The sequence below is a fragment of the Convolutriloba macropyga genome, chromosome 9 (assembly GCF_964194025.1).
Source record: "Convolutriloba macropyga chromosome 9, txConMacr16.3, whole genome shotgun sequence".
In the NCBI taxonomy this organism is placed as follows: domain Eukaryota; kingdom Metazoa; phylum Xenacoelomorpha; order Acoela; family Convolutidae; genus Convolutriloba; species Convolutriloba macropyga.
This window is the reverse complement of record NC_134476.1, coordinates 5629320-5646574: the sequence shown is the minus strand read 5'-3', so window position 1 is coordinate 5646574 and position 17255 is coordinate 5629320. Positions and strand designations below refer to the sequence as shown.

Here is a 17255-nt window from a genome sequence, read left to right as displayed (position 1 = left end):
TTAAAGTGGATGGTTTGGTCCATTCTACTTCTGTAAATTAAAAAAAAACGTATCTTAATACATATAAAAAAGGCCTTGCACTGTGGGCCATACCGACAAAAGAACGATTATACTAGTTGATAAAAATACAATGTAATTGTCCTTTATCGTCAAATTCCACAAATTATCGTAATAAAATAATTAAGAAAAGGGACATTTTTCTCCCGCAAGGAAAGGGGAGTCGGCCCTCATTCTGAAGCAACAAATGAAAAATTTCTTAGTAATGGGCGTAACACTGTCTTTTTTCTCATGTGATTATTTTGATAATAGTCAAAGAAAAAGTTTTTTTTTAATTTTTCAATATTCACTTTAGTATTTCAAATATCGTTAAATTACAACAATTATCGTAATATTAATTTAAAAAAGGGGCGCTGGCTTGTAATGATACAAAAAAAAATTGAGCATCATAAATCAAAAGAACGAAAAAGAACAAAGAGTTTCACCATATAACATGGTTGACGGAAAAATCAAAGGTGGACTTTTGTTTCTTCCACTTTTAGAAAGTGGAATTTTTCACGCGTAGCCATCACTTTCATTATAGCCTCTAGATTCGTACTCTTGTTCCATTCGGCTATTTCGCCCACCATTGGTCGGGTGATCGTAGTAGCTGTTGGGATTACTTTCCGGGTGGTTGCCCGAGTCGAACATCAAGGAGGCCGCCGATTTGTACCCTCCTCCTCTCCCGTGGGGGTGGTGGGCTAAATTGTCATCATAATCGGCATAGATTGGTTGTTCTTCAACCAGGCCGTCGTCAATTTTGAAATAACCGAAACTGATTCCAACCTGTGGAAAATGGAAGCCATTAAATAAGAATAGAATTGAATATTAGGGTCTTCCCTGTAATTGTCCCCCTCGCCCCCTCGCCCTCCTCCGCCCCCAATAGCCTAAACATATCATAATTGTGGGGCAATATGGGGAAAAATTAAAACTGATTAAAACAACGTTTTCCTTTTCGTAAACCTAAAAGATTAGTTATGTTTACTTCGTGATGATGTTTGTCCCAGATTGTAGAACAAAAGAAATTTTCATAAATAGATACTGCGAGTAAGTTAGATAATTTAGGTCAACTTAGACAAGTTACTTAGGTGTTTGAAATAAACTTTCTTTCTTAAAGGGTTATTGTTTGGAAGGCGCCAGAGAGGGGAGTTGAGTGATATATCTTAAACAAACAAATTATTGAACAAAAGCATATTGAGCTGTTAAAATATTTTGATTAACTAGTGAAGTTGTATTTGTGCATCAGGCCAATGTCGAAATGAGTGATTTAAAATTAGAAGAAAACTGGATCGAACATTTGAAGTGAACTAGATATTGGAAATTCAATTTGAAGTAAATCAAAATGCGATATTGAATTTGAAAAATAATGGGCACCCAAAATTTGGTGCACTCAACTCCTTGAGTTATATTCATCATTGGACTCTGAAATTTTGTGGGGATGTTCCCCTAATGATTGTACATTTGTAATAGGGATGCGTGGCCGGTTACACTTTTTCGATCCGAGTTAGTTGAGTAAAGTTTTGTTGATTAAGAGTAAATAAAAAGGCAACTTATCAGTTTTTGAAAATAACACCAAGCAGACAAGCAGATCTAAACTGCCCGCTCCCCCCCCCCCCCCATGGAAAACTATATTTAGCGGACATTTACCAAATTTTAATGTCGGGTACACTAAGTGGTGCTCTCAAGCTGGTATACATTTTGGGCCAATCCGACCACCCAAATCCGAGCTATTAACACCAGAAGTGGTGTGATCTGAATGTTTTTGATATTTTGAAAGAAAAAATGACTGTTTGAGTATGATATTAGGCTAATTAAGGGTTGAAATGGGTATTTAGTCTAGAGTTATGTATGATATGATCATGGAAAAAGATTACGATAACTTTTTGGGTATTATGCGGTAAATAAGCCGTTTTTGCCGGAAGATAGTTAGCACTTAAGTTGAAATAGTAATTTCTCTAAAAGTTGAAGTCGGATTGATCTGACAATTCGGGGATAGAATAATTTGGGTACGAGGAATCCAATTTTAATGTTGGATTTGACCCCACACCAACCTGCATGGGACTACCGGACGCCGTTCTGCGGAAAGCAAAATTTGAATAGCCCGGGGAGTACTGGTAGCAGCCTTATAATTTTTGGAGGGTTAGTGTAACTTTTCAAAGGCTTTCTATTGGTGCTATTTTTAACTTCCGGATGCGACCGGAAGTCGGTGCTTCGGGATGATCCGAGTGCCAAAAACCGGAAATTGGCCCTTTTGAGCGACCGAATGACTTTGAAATGGTATTAATATGATCACCTGAGACAGTTAGGACGCTCGTTAAAATTTTGGGTTAAGACGCCCGTTAAAAGTTTTCAAATTGCACACGACTCGCAACAGCTGATCCGTTGCTCATAAATTTTTGGCAGGCAGGTTGGTGGAACCCTATATTTACTAGAAGTTTTTATGCGAACACGTTTTGACCACTACTTCGCGGGTTATTAAGTTTGGAATTTTGGGGTCATCAGGAAGTTCGATGAAAAATGTGCTCTGTCATTGCTCGTGTTCTAGTGGAGGTTAGGCCATGAAGTTTTGAAGGTAAATGGAACTATGGAAGAACATTCCATGGCAAAATGTAGTTTTATAGATTTGACCCTTCATCTTGTACGATTGACCCCTAATTGACCCCGAGAGGTCAAATTTTGGGTTTTCAGGAATATTAGACTTGTCGGCAGTTTTTAACATGGGAATTGCATGAAAAGTTGAGAAAACTCAGGATAACATTTGCTGTCAGATTTGAGGTTGAGTTTAGTTATTTATTCATCACATGATTTTTGACAGGTATTGATTGCAGCTAGTTAATTTGGTGGCGGAAATAGAAAAATATGAACCTTTCAGAAGCAACGGTCGATGTTTACTGGAAAACACTGATGGACAGGTCAAGTGCATATATGAGATAAAGCGGAGTGGATTTGTTTGCATGAGAGTCTCAAGATTGTTTACTTGAGATAAGGAGAAATTTGAACATTGGTTGGTAACAGTTGAATGACAGATCAGAATTTGATATTGGTTTGTTTGCATAGCAAACAAAGCCCTCCATCAGAATGTGACGGATTTCAAGTGTAGGTTGCAATGTTTACTTAAGAGATAATGTGTTTGTCACACTATGTTTTTGCTTGTCACACTATCTTTAAAAGATAGTGTGACAAGCAAAAAAAGATTTAGAGTGAGACTGAACTCTGGAAGTTTGTAAATGCAAGACCAGTTGTGATACTTCGAGCGCTTTTGATTTAGTTCATTTGGGAAGTGAACCGTGGATATTGTTTTTATTATTAATTCAGTTACTATTATAGTTTGCCTCAATTTTGACCTTTCCATTGATGTGCAATTAATTTTCCTACATTTGTTATCCATATAACTAAAATTGATATTACGAGCCCCATTGTGAATTCACTTATTTCAAGGCAATTTTAACGCTTGCTTCACCAATTCAAAACCTTTGGTTTATTTTATATGATCGATCTTCTGGGCGACAGAGTCCCCTCACTGTTGAGCCTACAAGAAATTTAGAAGACGACACAGATCAAGTAGAACGTCTTCTGGTGATCTGAGGGCCTCAATTTTGTGTTGGCCACAAAGTTGAGCTCAAAGATGTACAAGTGAAGTATTCGGTGAGATTTCTTCGGTTAAACTTTTTATGCACATGATTGAAACCTTTCAGAACAAGTTGAGCTCTATAGCGACCTATTTTTCACGTCAGGACCGAAAGTTAAATCAAAATGCCACCTGCCAGCTGTCTTCACCGCTTTTTTGATAACCGCCAGACATTGCTTTCTACAATAGTTTTTTTGCGAGCTCTGTGTGATTTTCAGAAAACAATGTCTCAGAACATGGTCAGCCTCATAGAGTGCAGAAATTACCTCCAAAATTGTTGATTTTTCTTAAAAAAAGTTTGATGCAAAGGGTAAGAACTTCTAAGCGCAAAAAAAGGTCTGCATTACGTCCTTCAATTTGGACTAGGCCAGAGCAGCTCACAAGAATACCAAGTTTCTGAAATTTTTAAATGTAATAACTCATTTTGAATGGCGAGTACAAGCCCAAATAATGGGCTCAAAAACACAAAAAAAGCGCAAAAAAGCACAAAAACGACAAAAAATGCAAAAAATATTTATAAATTTCTTAAACTACCTGCTAAAACTTAATCTGGATGTGAAAAATCGTCTCCCATATCACACGTTGATTGTTTTGCTAAATTTTGATCACGGTTGATTATTGTCTGGATGGGTTTTGATGATGGCTCTACTTTGGTCTGGATGGGGTACAAAACCAGCAAAAGTCCTAAAAACGAGCAAAAATCTTTAAAACGAAAAGATGAAAACACAATGAGTTTTTGATACAAGCAAAACTGCTAAAAACGAGCTTAAGTCGTCCTATGATGGCTGATTTTGGTCTGCATGGGTGGGTCTGCATAAAAACGGGCCAAAAACGAGCAAACATTTAAAAACTAGCTAAATTCTGACCATTAACCAGTCAAAGTTTGATCATGGCTGATTTCGGTCGAGATGGGTCCCATTAACGCACACCTTAACCTGGGAAGATTTTTGGAACTAAATGTAGATTTTTGGCAATTATGCTGATTGATAATTTGTCTCACCTGTATGACACTGAAACACCAGCCGATCCAGGCAATGATTCCATTCCAGCACACAACTGTCCGGTTAATCACCGTCTCTTCACTGTCCAAGTATGCCTCCATTGATATGCAAAAAACAGAGTAACATGCGCCTGAAATTCAAACATCCCTGGTAATCGATAAATTTAAAATCTTGCAAAAATCTTGCAAAATTTTGAATTCGGGCCAAAAATTTTTTCATCGATTTGAGTTTCGCAATTTGTTTAAAAAACAATGATTTGCTTCAAAGGTTTTTTCTAAAACATTTGTACCCTGGTTTATTTTTTGCCTTGATTTATATCTAGCAATAATCTTGCAAGTTTTGAATCATCTTGCAAAATTCTTGCAAGATTTGAATCTGCTCATTACTTGCGGAATTCTCCGCTAAGTTAATTTTGTGGATTTGTTTCCTTTTCCCCGCAGTGCTATATAGGAAAATTGCCGGACCAGGGGTTTAGCCGACAGGGGAAATTGAACAAAATTATTTCACCACTTATTTGATTCGTCGACAAATCTGATTGGTCAAAATATCACTAATTTGTCCAAAGAGTACAATTGTTGTGCGGGGGTGTTGCTGGCTTAAATTCTCATTTTTATTATTGTCGTGGTCGTCAAAACCTGCTGCTGTCGGCGCCCCACCCCGCCTCGCTGAAGATATTAACCATAATCAAAGACCGTTGCGAGACCAGAAGTTAAAAGAACAAGACTGTCGGATTTTCTCGGTCACTTCATCGTCAGGGTCACGTTATTTAAACGTATAAGAAAATCGTCAATATGTTATTAAATTTTAGTTTCAGAAACGACTCAATTTTTTTCCCGAAAACCACGTTTGAAATTCTTGCCAAATGAATGCATTCGCTATCATAATGTTTGACTATGACTACATTATAAACGAAAAAAACTCAATTTTTCCGTATGCAGAGAAAACCCGACGATTTCTTACGTTTAAAAACCGAATATTACAACACCGCAACATACCGAAGCTTTCGCACGTTTCAGAAAAACCATGCCGACGATTTCTTTCTCTTAAAACCGAATATGCCGATCAATACGAGCATACCGACGATTGCTTACGCCGTTTTTGTTCGGTCTTCAAGACTACCCAGGCTGAGGTGCCAGACGGAAGCAAGTATGTCCAGACCGTCCCAGACGGAAAGTACCTATGTCCAGACCGTCCCAGACGGAAAGTACCTATGTCCAGACCGTCCCAGACGGAAGTTGCCTATGTCCAGACTTTCGTGCGTTCGCCAGACTTTCGTGCGTTCATGTCCAGACTTTCGTGCGTTCACCAGACTTTGGCGCGTTCATGTCCAGACTTTCGTGCGTTCACCAGACTTTCGTGCGTTCATGTCCAGACTTTCGTGCGTTCACCAGACTTTCGTGCGTTCAACCGATTTTTGTGCGTTCATGTCCAGACTTTCGTGCGTTCGACAGACTTTCGTGCGTTTATTTCCAGACTTTTGTGCGTTCACCCAATTTTTGTGCGTTCAACCGATTTTTGTGCGTTCATGTCCAGATTTTCGTGCGTTTACCAGACTTTCGTGCGTTCATGTCCAGACTTTCGTGCGTTCACCAGACTTTGACGGGTTCATGTCCAGGCATTCGTGCGTTCACCAGACTTTCGTGCGTTCAACCGATTTTTGTGCATTCATGTCCAGACTTTCGTGGGTTCGACAGACTTTGGCGCGTTCATGTCCAGACTTTCGCGCGTTCACCAGACTTTCGTGCGTTCAACCGATTTTTGTGCATTCATGTCCAGACTTTCGTGGGTTCGACAGACTTTGGCGCGTTCATGTCCAGACTTTCGTGCGTTCACCAGACTTTGGCGCGTTCATGTCCAGACTTTCGTGCGTTCACCAGACTTTCGTGCGTTCATGTCCAGACTTTCGTGCGTTCACCAGACTTTCGTGCGTTCAACCGATTTTTGTGCGTTCATGTCCAGACTTTCGTGCGTTCACCAGACTTTGGCGCGTTCATGTCCAGACTTTCGTGCGTTCACCAGACTTTCGTGCGTTCATGTCCAGACTTTCGTGCGTTCACCAGACTTTCGTGCGTTCAACCGATTTTTGTGCGTTCATGTCCAGACTTTCGTGCGTTCACCAGACTTTGACGCGTTCATGTCCGGGCATTCGTGCGTTCACCAGACTTTCGTGCGTTCAACCGATTTTTGTGCATTCATGTCCAGACTTTCGTGGGTTCGACAGACTTTGGCGCGTTCATGTCCAGACTTTCGCGCGTTCACCAGACTTTCGTGCGTTCAACCGATTTTTGTGCATTCATGTCCAGACTTTCGTGCGTTCGACAGACTTTCGTGCGTTCATGTCCAGACTTTTGTGCGTTCACCAGACTTTCGTGCGTTCTTGTCCAGGCTTTCGTGCGTTCACCAGACTTTCGTGCGTTCAACCGATTTTTGTGCATTCATGTCCAGACTTTCGTGCGTTCGACAGACTTTCGTGCGTTCATGTCCAGACTTTTGTGCGTCCACCCAATTTTCGTGCGTTCAACCGATTTTTGTGCGTTCATGTCAAGACTTTCGTGCGTTTACCAGACTTGCGTGCGTTCATGTCCAGACTTTCGTGCGTTCACCAGACTTTGGCGCGTTCATGTCCAGGCTTTCGTGCGTTCACCAGACTTTCGTGCGTTCAACCGATTTTTGTGCATTCATGTCCAGACTTTCGTGCGTTTACCAGACTTGCGTGCGTTCATGTCCAGACTTTCGTGCGTTCACCAGACTTTGGCGCGTTCATGTCCAGGCTTTCGCGCGTTCACCAGACTTTCGTGCGTTCAACCGATTTTTGTGCATTCATGTCCAGACTTTCGTGCGTTCGACAGACTTTCGTGCGTTCATGTCCAGACTTTTGTGCGTTCACCCAATTTTCGTGCATTCAACCGATTTTTGTGCGTTCATGTTCAGACTTTCGTGCGTTCGACAGACTTTCGTGCGTTCATGTTCAGACTTTCGTGCGTTTTTTGATGTTTCCAGACTATGTAATTTTGAACGCACGACTCCCCCCTCGTGCGTTCATCTTCGGTCTGGACATACTTGCTTCCGTCTGGGACCTCAACCTGGGTAGGTTGCGTATTTCTCACCTCACCGTTGTAGATAATGGACAAACGCTCAAATATCTGACTTACACTGTAAAATGGTTGCCATGACAACGGCCAGTCCTCTGGTTGCCCCGGACAGTTTGTCCCCGTATGCGACAGAGTAGCAGCCGAAGCAGATGAGGGTGGCCACGTGGGTCGCCATGATGAAAGTGCGCCCAATTATGATAGGGTTGGGAACATCGCCCGAGCCGTCGTAGAGGGTATCACCTGTTCAAAATATTTCTCATCAACATAGATTAGCTTGCGGGTGTTGAATTGTTAGGTCAAGTGTTTTCAGAAAGCAGATTTTATACGCTAATGACGTTCGCTCTGAAATTGTTTTTTTTAAGAAAAAAGCTGTCAATGGTATTCACTATTGTCTCGTCAGTTCTGAATTATAAATTTTCAGCTATCGAGAGTTGAAAAAAAGCGACAAAACTAAAGTATGAAACGTCGGTTTTGGTCGGGTTTTGTGCTCTTCATCGGTTTCGTTTCTAAGAATGGTCCGCTGGCGTTTTTTGTTTTAGTTGGTCTTGTTGCCCCGAGCCTCAATCACCGCTAATTTTTGTCAAACTTGACGAAAGTCGAGTATTCTTGGTTTTAGAATTGAAAACAAACAGGCAATCGACAAAAACAAAAGCCCGGCTTGCCCATCTTTGAAAATCCTATTACTAATATTAGGCCATCTAAGATTCTTACTAATCGTGCAAAGACATATATGAATTCCAGGAAATCATGCAGGAATCATACAAAAATTATGGGGGGGGCTTTTGGTTTAGTTTTTACACATATGTTTTTATTTCGTTCCATTGCTGACCAGAACGTCTCTTAACGGTATGACACACTGACGGTTTTGTCCTGTGACTATAAAAATTTTCATTTTCAAATGGTTCGCATTCTCGTGAATTGAACTGAGCTGATTTTGCTGAATTAAACGATCTATTGACTAATCAGTTTCATCAGAAAAACTAAGATCATATAGAATTCACTTGTATTCATATAAGGATCATATGCGATTTCATTGATGTAATGTAAGACCCATACAAGTAAATAGGTTATGATTTGTATGACATCATATATGAACCTTGTAAGACTACTAAGAAATGCTTTGATGGACTTTTTCGACAAATGAATCGATGACCTCTGGGTTGCAATTATTTAGTAATCATACAACCCGGACTTGAATCTCAGAGCATTTCATTAGTGAACCAGTATACTTTGATAGCCAAAACCGAACAAAAATCTTTAAAGTTGCAAATCAAAGTACTTGAAGTTTCTTCACACGAATTTTTTTATTATGAAAATATTGAGATCATTAAATTTGTCCGCTCTGAATATATCCTACAAAGTGTGAAAAAACACTTTGTGCCGAAAAGGTGCCGAAATGAGAGCTGAGTACCAAAATGTTCTGTTTTTGTAGCTCATAACTGACAGTTACTATAGTAACCCACAGCATCTTTATACTTAAGCTAACGTGAATATAATGATTTTTTTTTCAAGATTCAAGGTTCAATACTTGCTTCACAATTTGGTTATTTTAAGTACTCACGCGGAAGCTCGAATGGCATACAAAGCACAACTTTTAGGCGGCAGTTAGGCTGGATTTTTTTTTCATGCTGTTAATTTTACTCAAAAACGAAGATTCGGACTAAGTATCAGTTTTGCCATTAATTGCCAGATTAGCCAGCGTAAATTGGGACTTGAAACGAGTAATGCCCATCCAGGAAAAAGAAATTGCATTTAGACTGATTCAGAGCTGATTTCTTCTGCAAAAGAGTCTCCTGGAAGCATGATATTTGATGTCTTGCAAATCGTAAACTATTTTCTAGTGAATTCAAAAAAATCGTATATGATTTTTACTTAGCATAATAAAATAACAAAAAACATAAAATGCAACTGAGGGTCCGAATAAATTATTTATCCGTCAAATACCAAATAATACAGACCTTAACTTGGTCCGCATTAATGGTCCGCGTTATTAGATGAGTTTTCACTTGATCATAACACCAATTGAATTGGATCATAAATTGGATTGGGGGGGGTCATAAAGTGATTTTTTAATTTTTTTGGGGGGAGGGGGGTCAAAAACTATCAAAAACTATTGGGGGGGGGGGGGTCATATCTTTTCTACCGTATCCTCTGCATGTATGAGTGTTGTCCATGAAGTTTCCACTTCTCTCGTCTTCATCCTCGTCAAATCTCACTCCTTTCATTAATACATAGTCATCCACCATCATTCCATTGCCACTGAAGGCCACATACCTGCAATCATAATCACAAGTTATATGGGGAGTCTTACATAATATCACAAAACTTAGATAACTTTTCACGATTCGGGCATATCTCGTTCATCTCTTACATCATTACAAAACGTTAACAGGGCCAATGTTGCACGATTCTGAAATTCGATGAAAGTACATTTCGTAAACGCAAGGTCGAATTTTCTGATCTATTCATTTTCGCCATTGATTACATTTTCAGTAGAAATAAGAGGACAGTAAAAATCAGTAAAAATCGGAATTCAGCATAAGAATTCAGTAAAAGCCAGAAATTAATCAAATCTACAACAATTGATCAATATGCTTTAAAATTAGAAGCATTCCGGGACAAAAGTGGCGAATACAAAACCAAAAAAATTAAAAGAAAACTTCAAGGTTTTCAGAAGTCCTGATACACATCTCCGTTCCTTGTACAAATTTCTGATCAAAATATCAAAAATTGATCAAGATGCAAAATCTGACGAAAAAATTGTTGCCTTAGCTGAAACTAAAAACAGCTAACTTTGAAAAATTTTGTCCTGAAAAATACCTATGCAAAATATCGATCTCGCAGATTGAAGTGACATAATTTTAAAATACGTGGAGCATTAAAAAAGAGACTAGTTTAATCAAAAAACGGTTGAAATTAAATTTGATGCAAAATTAAATCATTCTGCAAAACGAGAAATCAACGAGAAATAATTTGTCGATTCTTCCCAGCAAAACCAACTATTATAAAAATCAAATTTGGAATCTTGTCTGTTCCGGTCCCCGGATTAGTGGGTATATATTTTTTACGCGACTCAGGCGGACGTGCCAATTTTTACATAGTAACATGCGATACAATAAAACATAATTTGGAAATGGGGGCAAAAAAAACACTGCGGGGAGACATAATAGATCAAGAAATTTTCACGCTGTTGAAAGGCATCAGCTCAATTACTGAAAATTTGGCAAATAAATTAAATCTGGAAGTTTTAAATCTACATTTGTCCACAATTGGTTCTAAAAAATCATAAAATTCTTCCTCAAATAACAGAAACTATAGGCAAGATGAAATCAAGTGATCATGATAGCATTAATTGCGTAGCTCTCAGCTATTTTAGTGTTGCAATATATGATTTTTCACAAACCGCTTTTAACAAAAATGTAGAGGCAAGCATTTTTCGTGAGTTTTTAAAATTGGAAAATATTTGTTCTCTTCATAATGTAGCTAAACATGATTATAACAATTATCGTCCAATCAATTTTCTATCTTTACGGATTAAAAGTTATGAAAAAAGGACTCAACTTCTTAACTTTTGCTGCAAATATAATCTGATTTATGCTAAATAGCATGGTTTTGACCTAAGAATACCTGCAACACCGTTGTTCCTGTTGGAATTCAAAAAATCTTCGACACTGAGAGTCATGATTATAAAATCTATCTCAACATTTAAAAAATTCAAACATTATGGTATCAGAGGCATTGTCCTGTGTTGGCTTAAAATTTCTTTGGTTAACCAAAACTGATACGTTTTAAATCAAGTATGTTGTTGATTGGTTGATGCATTTTTGTTGATTGTTCTTCAGTCTTTAAAACAAATTAATTGCAAAACTTTTCTCAAACAAACGTTTAACCAACAAAACGATATATGCCTTTATTGTCTACTGCGCTGCAGCAAAAACTGACTTGATCAAAATTTCTCAGCCTGCTCAAATAAGGCATTCTTACGGCAATTCGTTGCAGCAATCATGATAATAGTGTATCCCACATATTAAATTCAGCAAAGATATATCTTCTCTTTGAGGTTTTATGTGAAAAACTTTTAAAAATTTTTCAAGAATTATGAGGTTGCTCTAAGTTTGATATTACACAAGTTGGAATAGTAGTGATTTCAAGAGTGCATTTAAAAAATCAAGCGCATCTTTATCCCAAACAAATCTGTGGATAATTGGATTAAGTTAGCCTACTTTTTTCTTGTTAAAGACGATCTCATGCCAACAAACATTAAAATTTTGATTACGTTTCAGTTTAAAACTTTACCTAGATATTCTCATTCTATATTATAGAAAAAACCTGCTTGTATTGACTTTTTTTATCACCTCAGAACTGTTAAAGGCTATCCACTCTTTATTAGAGCGTTAGTCGTGTTGCAAATCCCTCATCATAGAATTTTTTGTGTCGCAAGAGCGTTCGCTGAACTAAAATGTGTTCACGAGATATTTTTCTAAGTTAACTCATGAGAACAATTTTCCAATTTTCTGATGCAATGATGCGTCAGTCTCTTGCTGGGTAGTTGTTTCAAAATTTAGTGAGGATGGTGTTTGAAGAGCTTTTAAGGAGCTGGTGGAGAACAGAACATAACCAATTAAATTGAGTATATAAATTTTAAAAAAGTTATGCATAACAACCTAATTTTCTAATTTCCCATTCTAATCTTATTTACTAATGAATACTCAAAAGTCAGATGAAGTGAGAAATTGAAATCAGAATACTAAACTAAGTAAAAATTTTATCAAATCTATTTAAAGTCACAAAATTGTGCATATATTCAAATTTCTTCCTAGTGAACCCCACAAATTAACGAAAGTAATGAAATTACGGAAATTCGAAATATTCATATTCTTTTGTCATACTTTGAGAACACCCCAATTGGAATCAAAAATTTGAAAGCAAATACTTTTTGAGATTTTATTGTAAGTGCTTTTCACGAAACCAAAAATTAATACGTTTTACTGTTTTATGGAAACCCCAGCCTTTGACATTTTATTTCTAGTATACCTAGATTTGCCAACTTGACCTTTGTGACAATACTCTATGGTTTCTAACAAAATCTTACAATATAAATTTAAGATCACTGACACCCAGTCCTAGTTCAGGTAATTTTGTTAGTTCCCATTACAACAAAATTAGCAAAAAATTTATCTGTTCCAACTGTGCATTATTCAAACAAAATTTTTGGTGAAAGTAACTTTTAAGACACCAATTGATGTCTTATGTGTATTAATCTGAGATCAGCATATATTTTGAAAATTTAATTGATCCGAGCGAAGTAATAGTTACACTAAAGACTCAACCACGGTCACTGAGTGGTAGTTTTCATTATTTATATATGAATGAGTAAATTATAGGTAACACAGCCAGAGCATAGCGGAAAACCTCAAAAGTCGGTCTTTAACTTGACTGGAAAAAATTTTCCGACACAATATCAGCTATTTAATTTCTAACCTTCAGATGTTACCTCGACCAGTCAGCCCCTGCAGCCAATCTTGCAAATAAAAAAAATTGCAAGTGAATAAAAAAAAACTTGCAAGAACCTTGCTAGAATATGGAAGCCTTATGCATTCTCTTCCAAGAAAACTTGCCCATATTTATGCCATGGAAAAGTTTTTTTTTGTAATGACAATTGAAGACTCGTTCAACCCTTTTTCGACCCAACTTTTGGATACTTACTTGAAATAGACAAAACTGGCGCACCATTGCCAGACCCCGTATCGTATGACGTCATTGCATTTGAACCAATGACCGTGTCCGATTGCACTGCCAATCATAACCAACACAGAAAAGCCAATCAGAGTTAGGAGAACCATTCTGGGGGGTGTCAACGGTTTCTGCTCCCCGTTTGTAGAGTCACGTGACCTCACTGAGTTCATAATTTTCCACGAGTGGCTCAAGAGTTATTTAAATGTTGAATTATAATTAAAGTAAACTTAATGTAGTAAAAGTATTTAAATGTATAATAAGGGGTATAAGTGGTATAAGTGGAATCTGATCGATTTAACGATTGTTTTGATAAATATAATTAGCTCTCTAAAATAATATAAACAGTATAGTTGAGTGAATAGAGTTGAGCTAAGTTTGATAAACAAATTAATATATTTTTGATAGTAGGAACACTAAATTCGAGGACCATAAATTTTTCCCCAAGTGTTTTAAAGGTTATTGATTTGAACTTTGGTATAAAATTTTGCTTCAATTTCACCTTATTTACTAAATTAAAAGTATTTGAAACTGATTTCAACAATTAAATTTTTTCACACAAGAACAGTATCGCATTTTTAGGACGTTGCCATTTCGAATTATAACGAGAAGTTTAATAAAGTTTATTAGCCAGAACAGAAATGATCAAAATAAATATGAAAGTTAATTTTGGGCTGTTGAAAAATCATTTAATTTTGTATCTAAAATCGTTAAAGGTCAATGCTATAATTTCGAACTAGACAGTTATTATTTCACTACAACATTATTTCATCTATTTCTGACTGCTAGCTACTTCGTACGTGAAAGACACAACAGCAATGCAAAATGTTTTGTACGTGTTTGGAATACGAATTACAAAAAACACTACTGTACAAAAATGGAAAAAGCGACTAAAACGATCGTTTTTCCCTCCACAAGCTTTAAAATGCTGAGGAAAAACTATACATAGTAAAAACTGCCGTATATTTTAGCTGAAAAAACATACATCCATATATACATACATATACATTCAGTATAATATTAGTCATTGTTACTTATTTCCTTGTTTTATATATCGCACATTCAAACATTCAACGCTCTATGCTAAAATTGTACACTGTTTTATTTGTTCTTATTTAAGCTTTGCAAACGTATCAAACAAAAAAAATTAACGACTCGTTTTTTAACAAAAGGTTCAACTTAAACAGAAATATCTCCTCCTAAACTGTACTAAAGCTGCATCTCATAACTAAAAGTCATAAATTGGTTGAGCAATAATAAAAAAGATTTCAGTCATGTGCTTTTCGTTTATGCCTTGGTACCTGAGAATGACTTTATCACCCAGGTTGAGGTCCAAGACCAAAAGTGTATATGTCCAGACCGTCCCAGATGGAAAATATTGTCCAGACTTTCGTGCGTTCAAAATTTTATAAATATTTGTGTGTTCAAAACCAAAAAAAAATCTCCGCTCCAAAATTCTCAATTTTTCAACGGGTCAAATATTTACCGGAATAAAGCCAAATTTGGCCAAACGGAAATTTCTTTTAGTAATGGTAGTCTACAAGGAAGAGTTTTCAGTACAGCTTTCTTTGGAAAAAAGATTTCATACGGAATTTTGCGAATTTCGCAAAATAAATTATTTTATAACCTATTTTGGACCAAACACAATGTGGAGTATACACAGTAAAAGTGGAACCTGAAACTAAAAAAAACTTTTTAGCTCGCCTAGAAAAAATTTTGTTACGCAGTTTTGCGAATCTTGAAAAAAATCGATTCAAAAAACAATATTTTTTATCGGGTAAAGCAGTTGTTCAAATTCAAACAGGAATTTAAGAAAAATGTTGGTTTGTCAGAGGGACACATGTTCACTAAAAAACTACTATCAATTACGCTTCATTAGATAACCCATCAACCTTGTTAATAATGGTTACATAAGGGCACGACGGCAAACAGCAAAACTGAAGAGTTCATCAACATGTAAAAATTTTGACAACAATTAGCATCAAAATACGCATAAAGCCAGTAGCTATGAACTGAAACAATAAACTACTTTCATTTCAGCCTCATTGGAATAGCCAAAAAGACTTGCCATTAATGGTTCTAAGTGACAACACATCAAAAAAGATAAAAAACATGACAAAACTTGGAAACTCATCTGAATTTTTATGAAAACAGGTAGCCAAGAGACGCTGTCGTCTACTGACTTTTTTCCCTCTTTATTATACTAGCGCAATTAGGATCAAAACTACCATTTAACCTCTCATTGATACACAAAAATATAATAAATGTGAGAACAGATCTTAAGAAAAAGACAGCGCACAAATACGATCCAACTCCCTTGATTGCAAAAAACAGCAGCAAAACACCAAGATAGACAAACCAAGGAATTGAACAAACTAAAAACCTGGACTATCTGCCTTTTAAGATCAACAATTTTTGGTTTTGAGCAGAATTTATACCAACACAAACAAAGAAGGACATCCAAAGAGGATTCTTTTGCATTTTGTTGAGAGAACTAGTCATATGTGTTTTTTTAATGATTTGAGTATTGGAAGATCTCTCAGCTACGCCTTCTTTTAATGAAGTTTTTTGAGCGTTTCAGTACATTTGTTGCTGTGAGTCAGAAAAAGTTTGGTCTAATGCTGATGGTAGCAAGGATTGTAGCGTTTGTCCAATACCGTGTATTGTCTTTCAGGATTTAAGCAGTTTTTTTCTAAGTTTCAAGAATTTGGATTGAATTGGCGCGATATCTCTTTTCAGAACTGTTTTCACATTTTTACACTGGAGTAGTAAGGCGAGTAAAAAGTAAAAAAAAAATGAAGCATGAAGTTTCCATTGCTTCATTGGAACTGACTTCAGGTGTCAATGGGGAGTTAATGGTTTTTGACTTTATAGAATGGATTTTTTTCGTTAGTTCCCCCCACAAAACGTAAGGCAACCCCATTTACAGAGCACGTGTCTTTAAATAGCAAAACATTATGTAAAAGTTACGGTAATTAAAAACATTATGGCACGTACGTCAGGGGGGGGGGGGGTTCAATTACTATGAACCCACTAAGCTAGGTGGCACGAAGGGAAAAGATCCCATGAGATAAACGTAAAATTTTGACTTTCGGATGTCTTTGGTATTTTTGTTGCCTTGTCACTGAATATCATCACTGCACCCTCTACGCGGCGAGGCGGGGAGGGCAAGACAAAATACATCCTGGAAACTTAACAAGCTAACTAGCAGCAGTTTCATAAAGTGAATTTCTTTTTTCAATCTGATATGCATCTTCTTTTCGCTTTTGATCACTTTACAAAAATTCAAAGCCCGATTTCTTTCAATTTTTTTGCCTTTTTGAAAAAGTGTTAAAATTATTACTATACACGCTTTATAAACAAACATTGTTATCAATCGGTTTTATAATAGCAAAGACACGAACTCTGAATGCGCGCAACTCAGATCATTCTTAAAAATCGAAAAGAAGCGTGAAAAATTCACTTGGGAATTGAAATCGAAAAAGTTCTAAAATGAGACAAGCAAAAAATTTGCATCAAAGATCACGTTTGCAATAATTGCTTCATATTTTGTTTGATAGGATTTATAAAATGTAGTTAGTGATATCTCCGTAATAAACAGCAATTTATTTGAGGGCTGGGGTCTCGAAAAACTTGAATTTTCCGTTAAGGTTGATGATGCATTAGGGTCCACCGAATCATAACCAGCAAGGTTGTATGGAAAAAAAGTTACCTAAACTGAGGATGCCACTTCGCCCTGTGCTTTGAATTCCAAAAAGGTTCCAA

General features: G+C 36.8%; 1 protein-coding gene across 1 annotated transcript; it reads right to left on the bottom strand.

The window, feature by feature from the left end:
• Positions 1-410: 410 nt before the first annotated feature.
• On the bottom strand, positions 411-14392 carry LOC142345986 (uncharacterized). The gene is made up of 5 exons (XM_075398457.1): positions 13464-14392; positions 9901-10031; positions 7818-7997; positions 4665-4795; positions 411-822 (listed from the first exon to the last, which is right to left on the bottom strand). The coding sequence occupies exons 1-5, from the start codon at positions 13661-13663 to the stop codon at positions 553-555; spliced, it is 912 nt and encodes a 303-aa protein (XP_075254572.1). The 5' UTR covers positions 13664-14392; the 3' UTR covers positions 411-552.
• Between the last annotated feature and the right edge of the window lie 2863 nt (positions 14393-17255).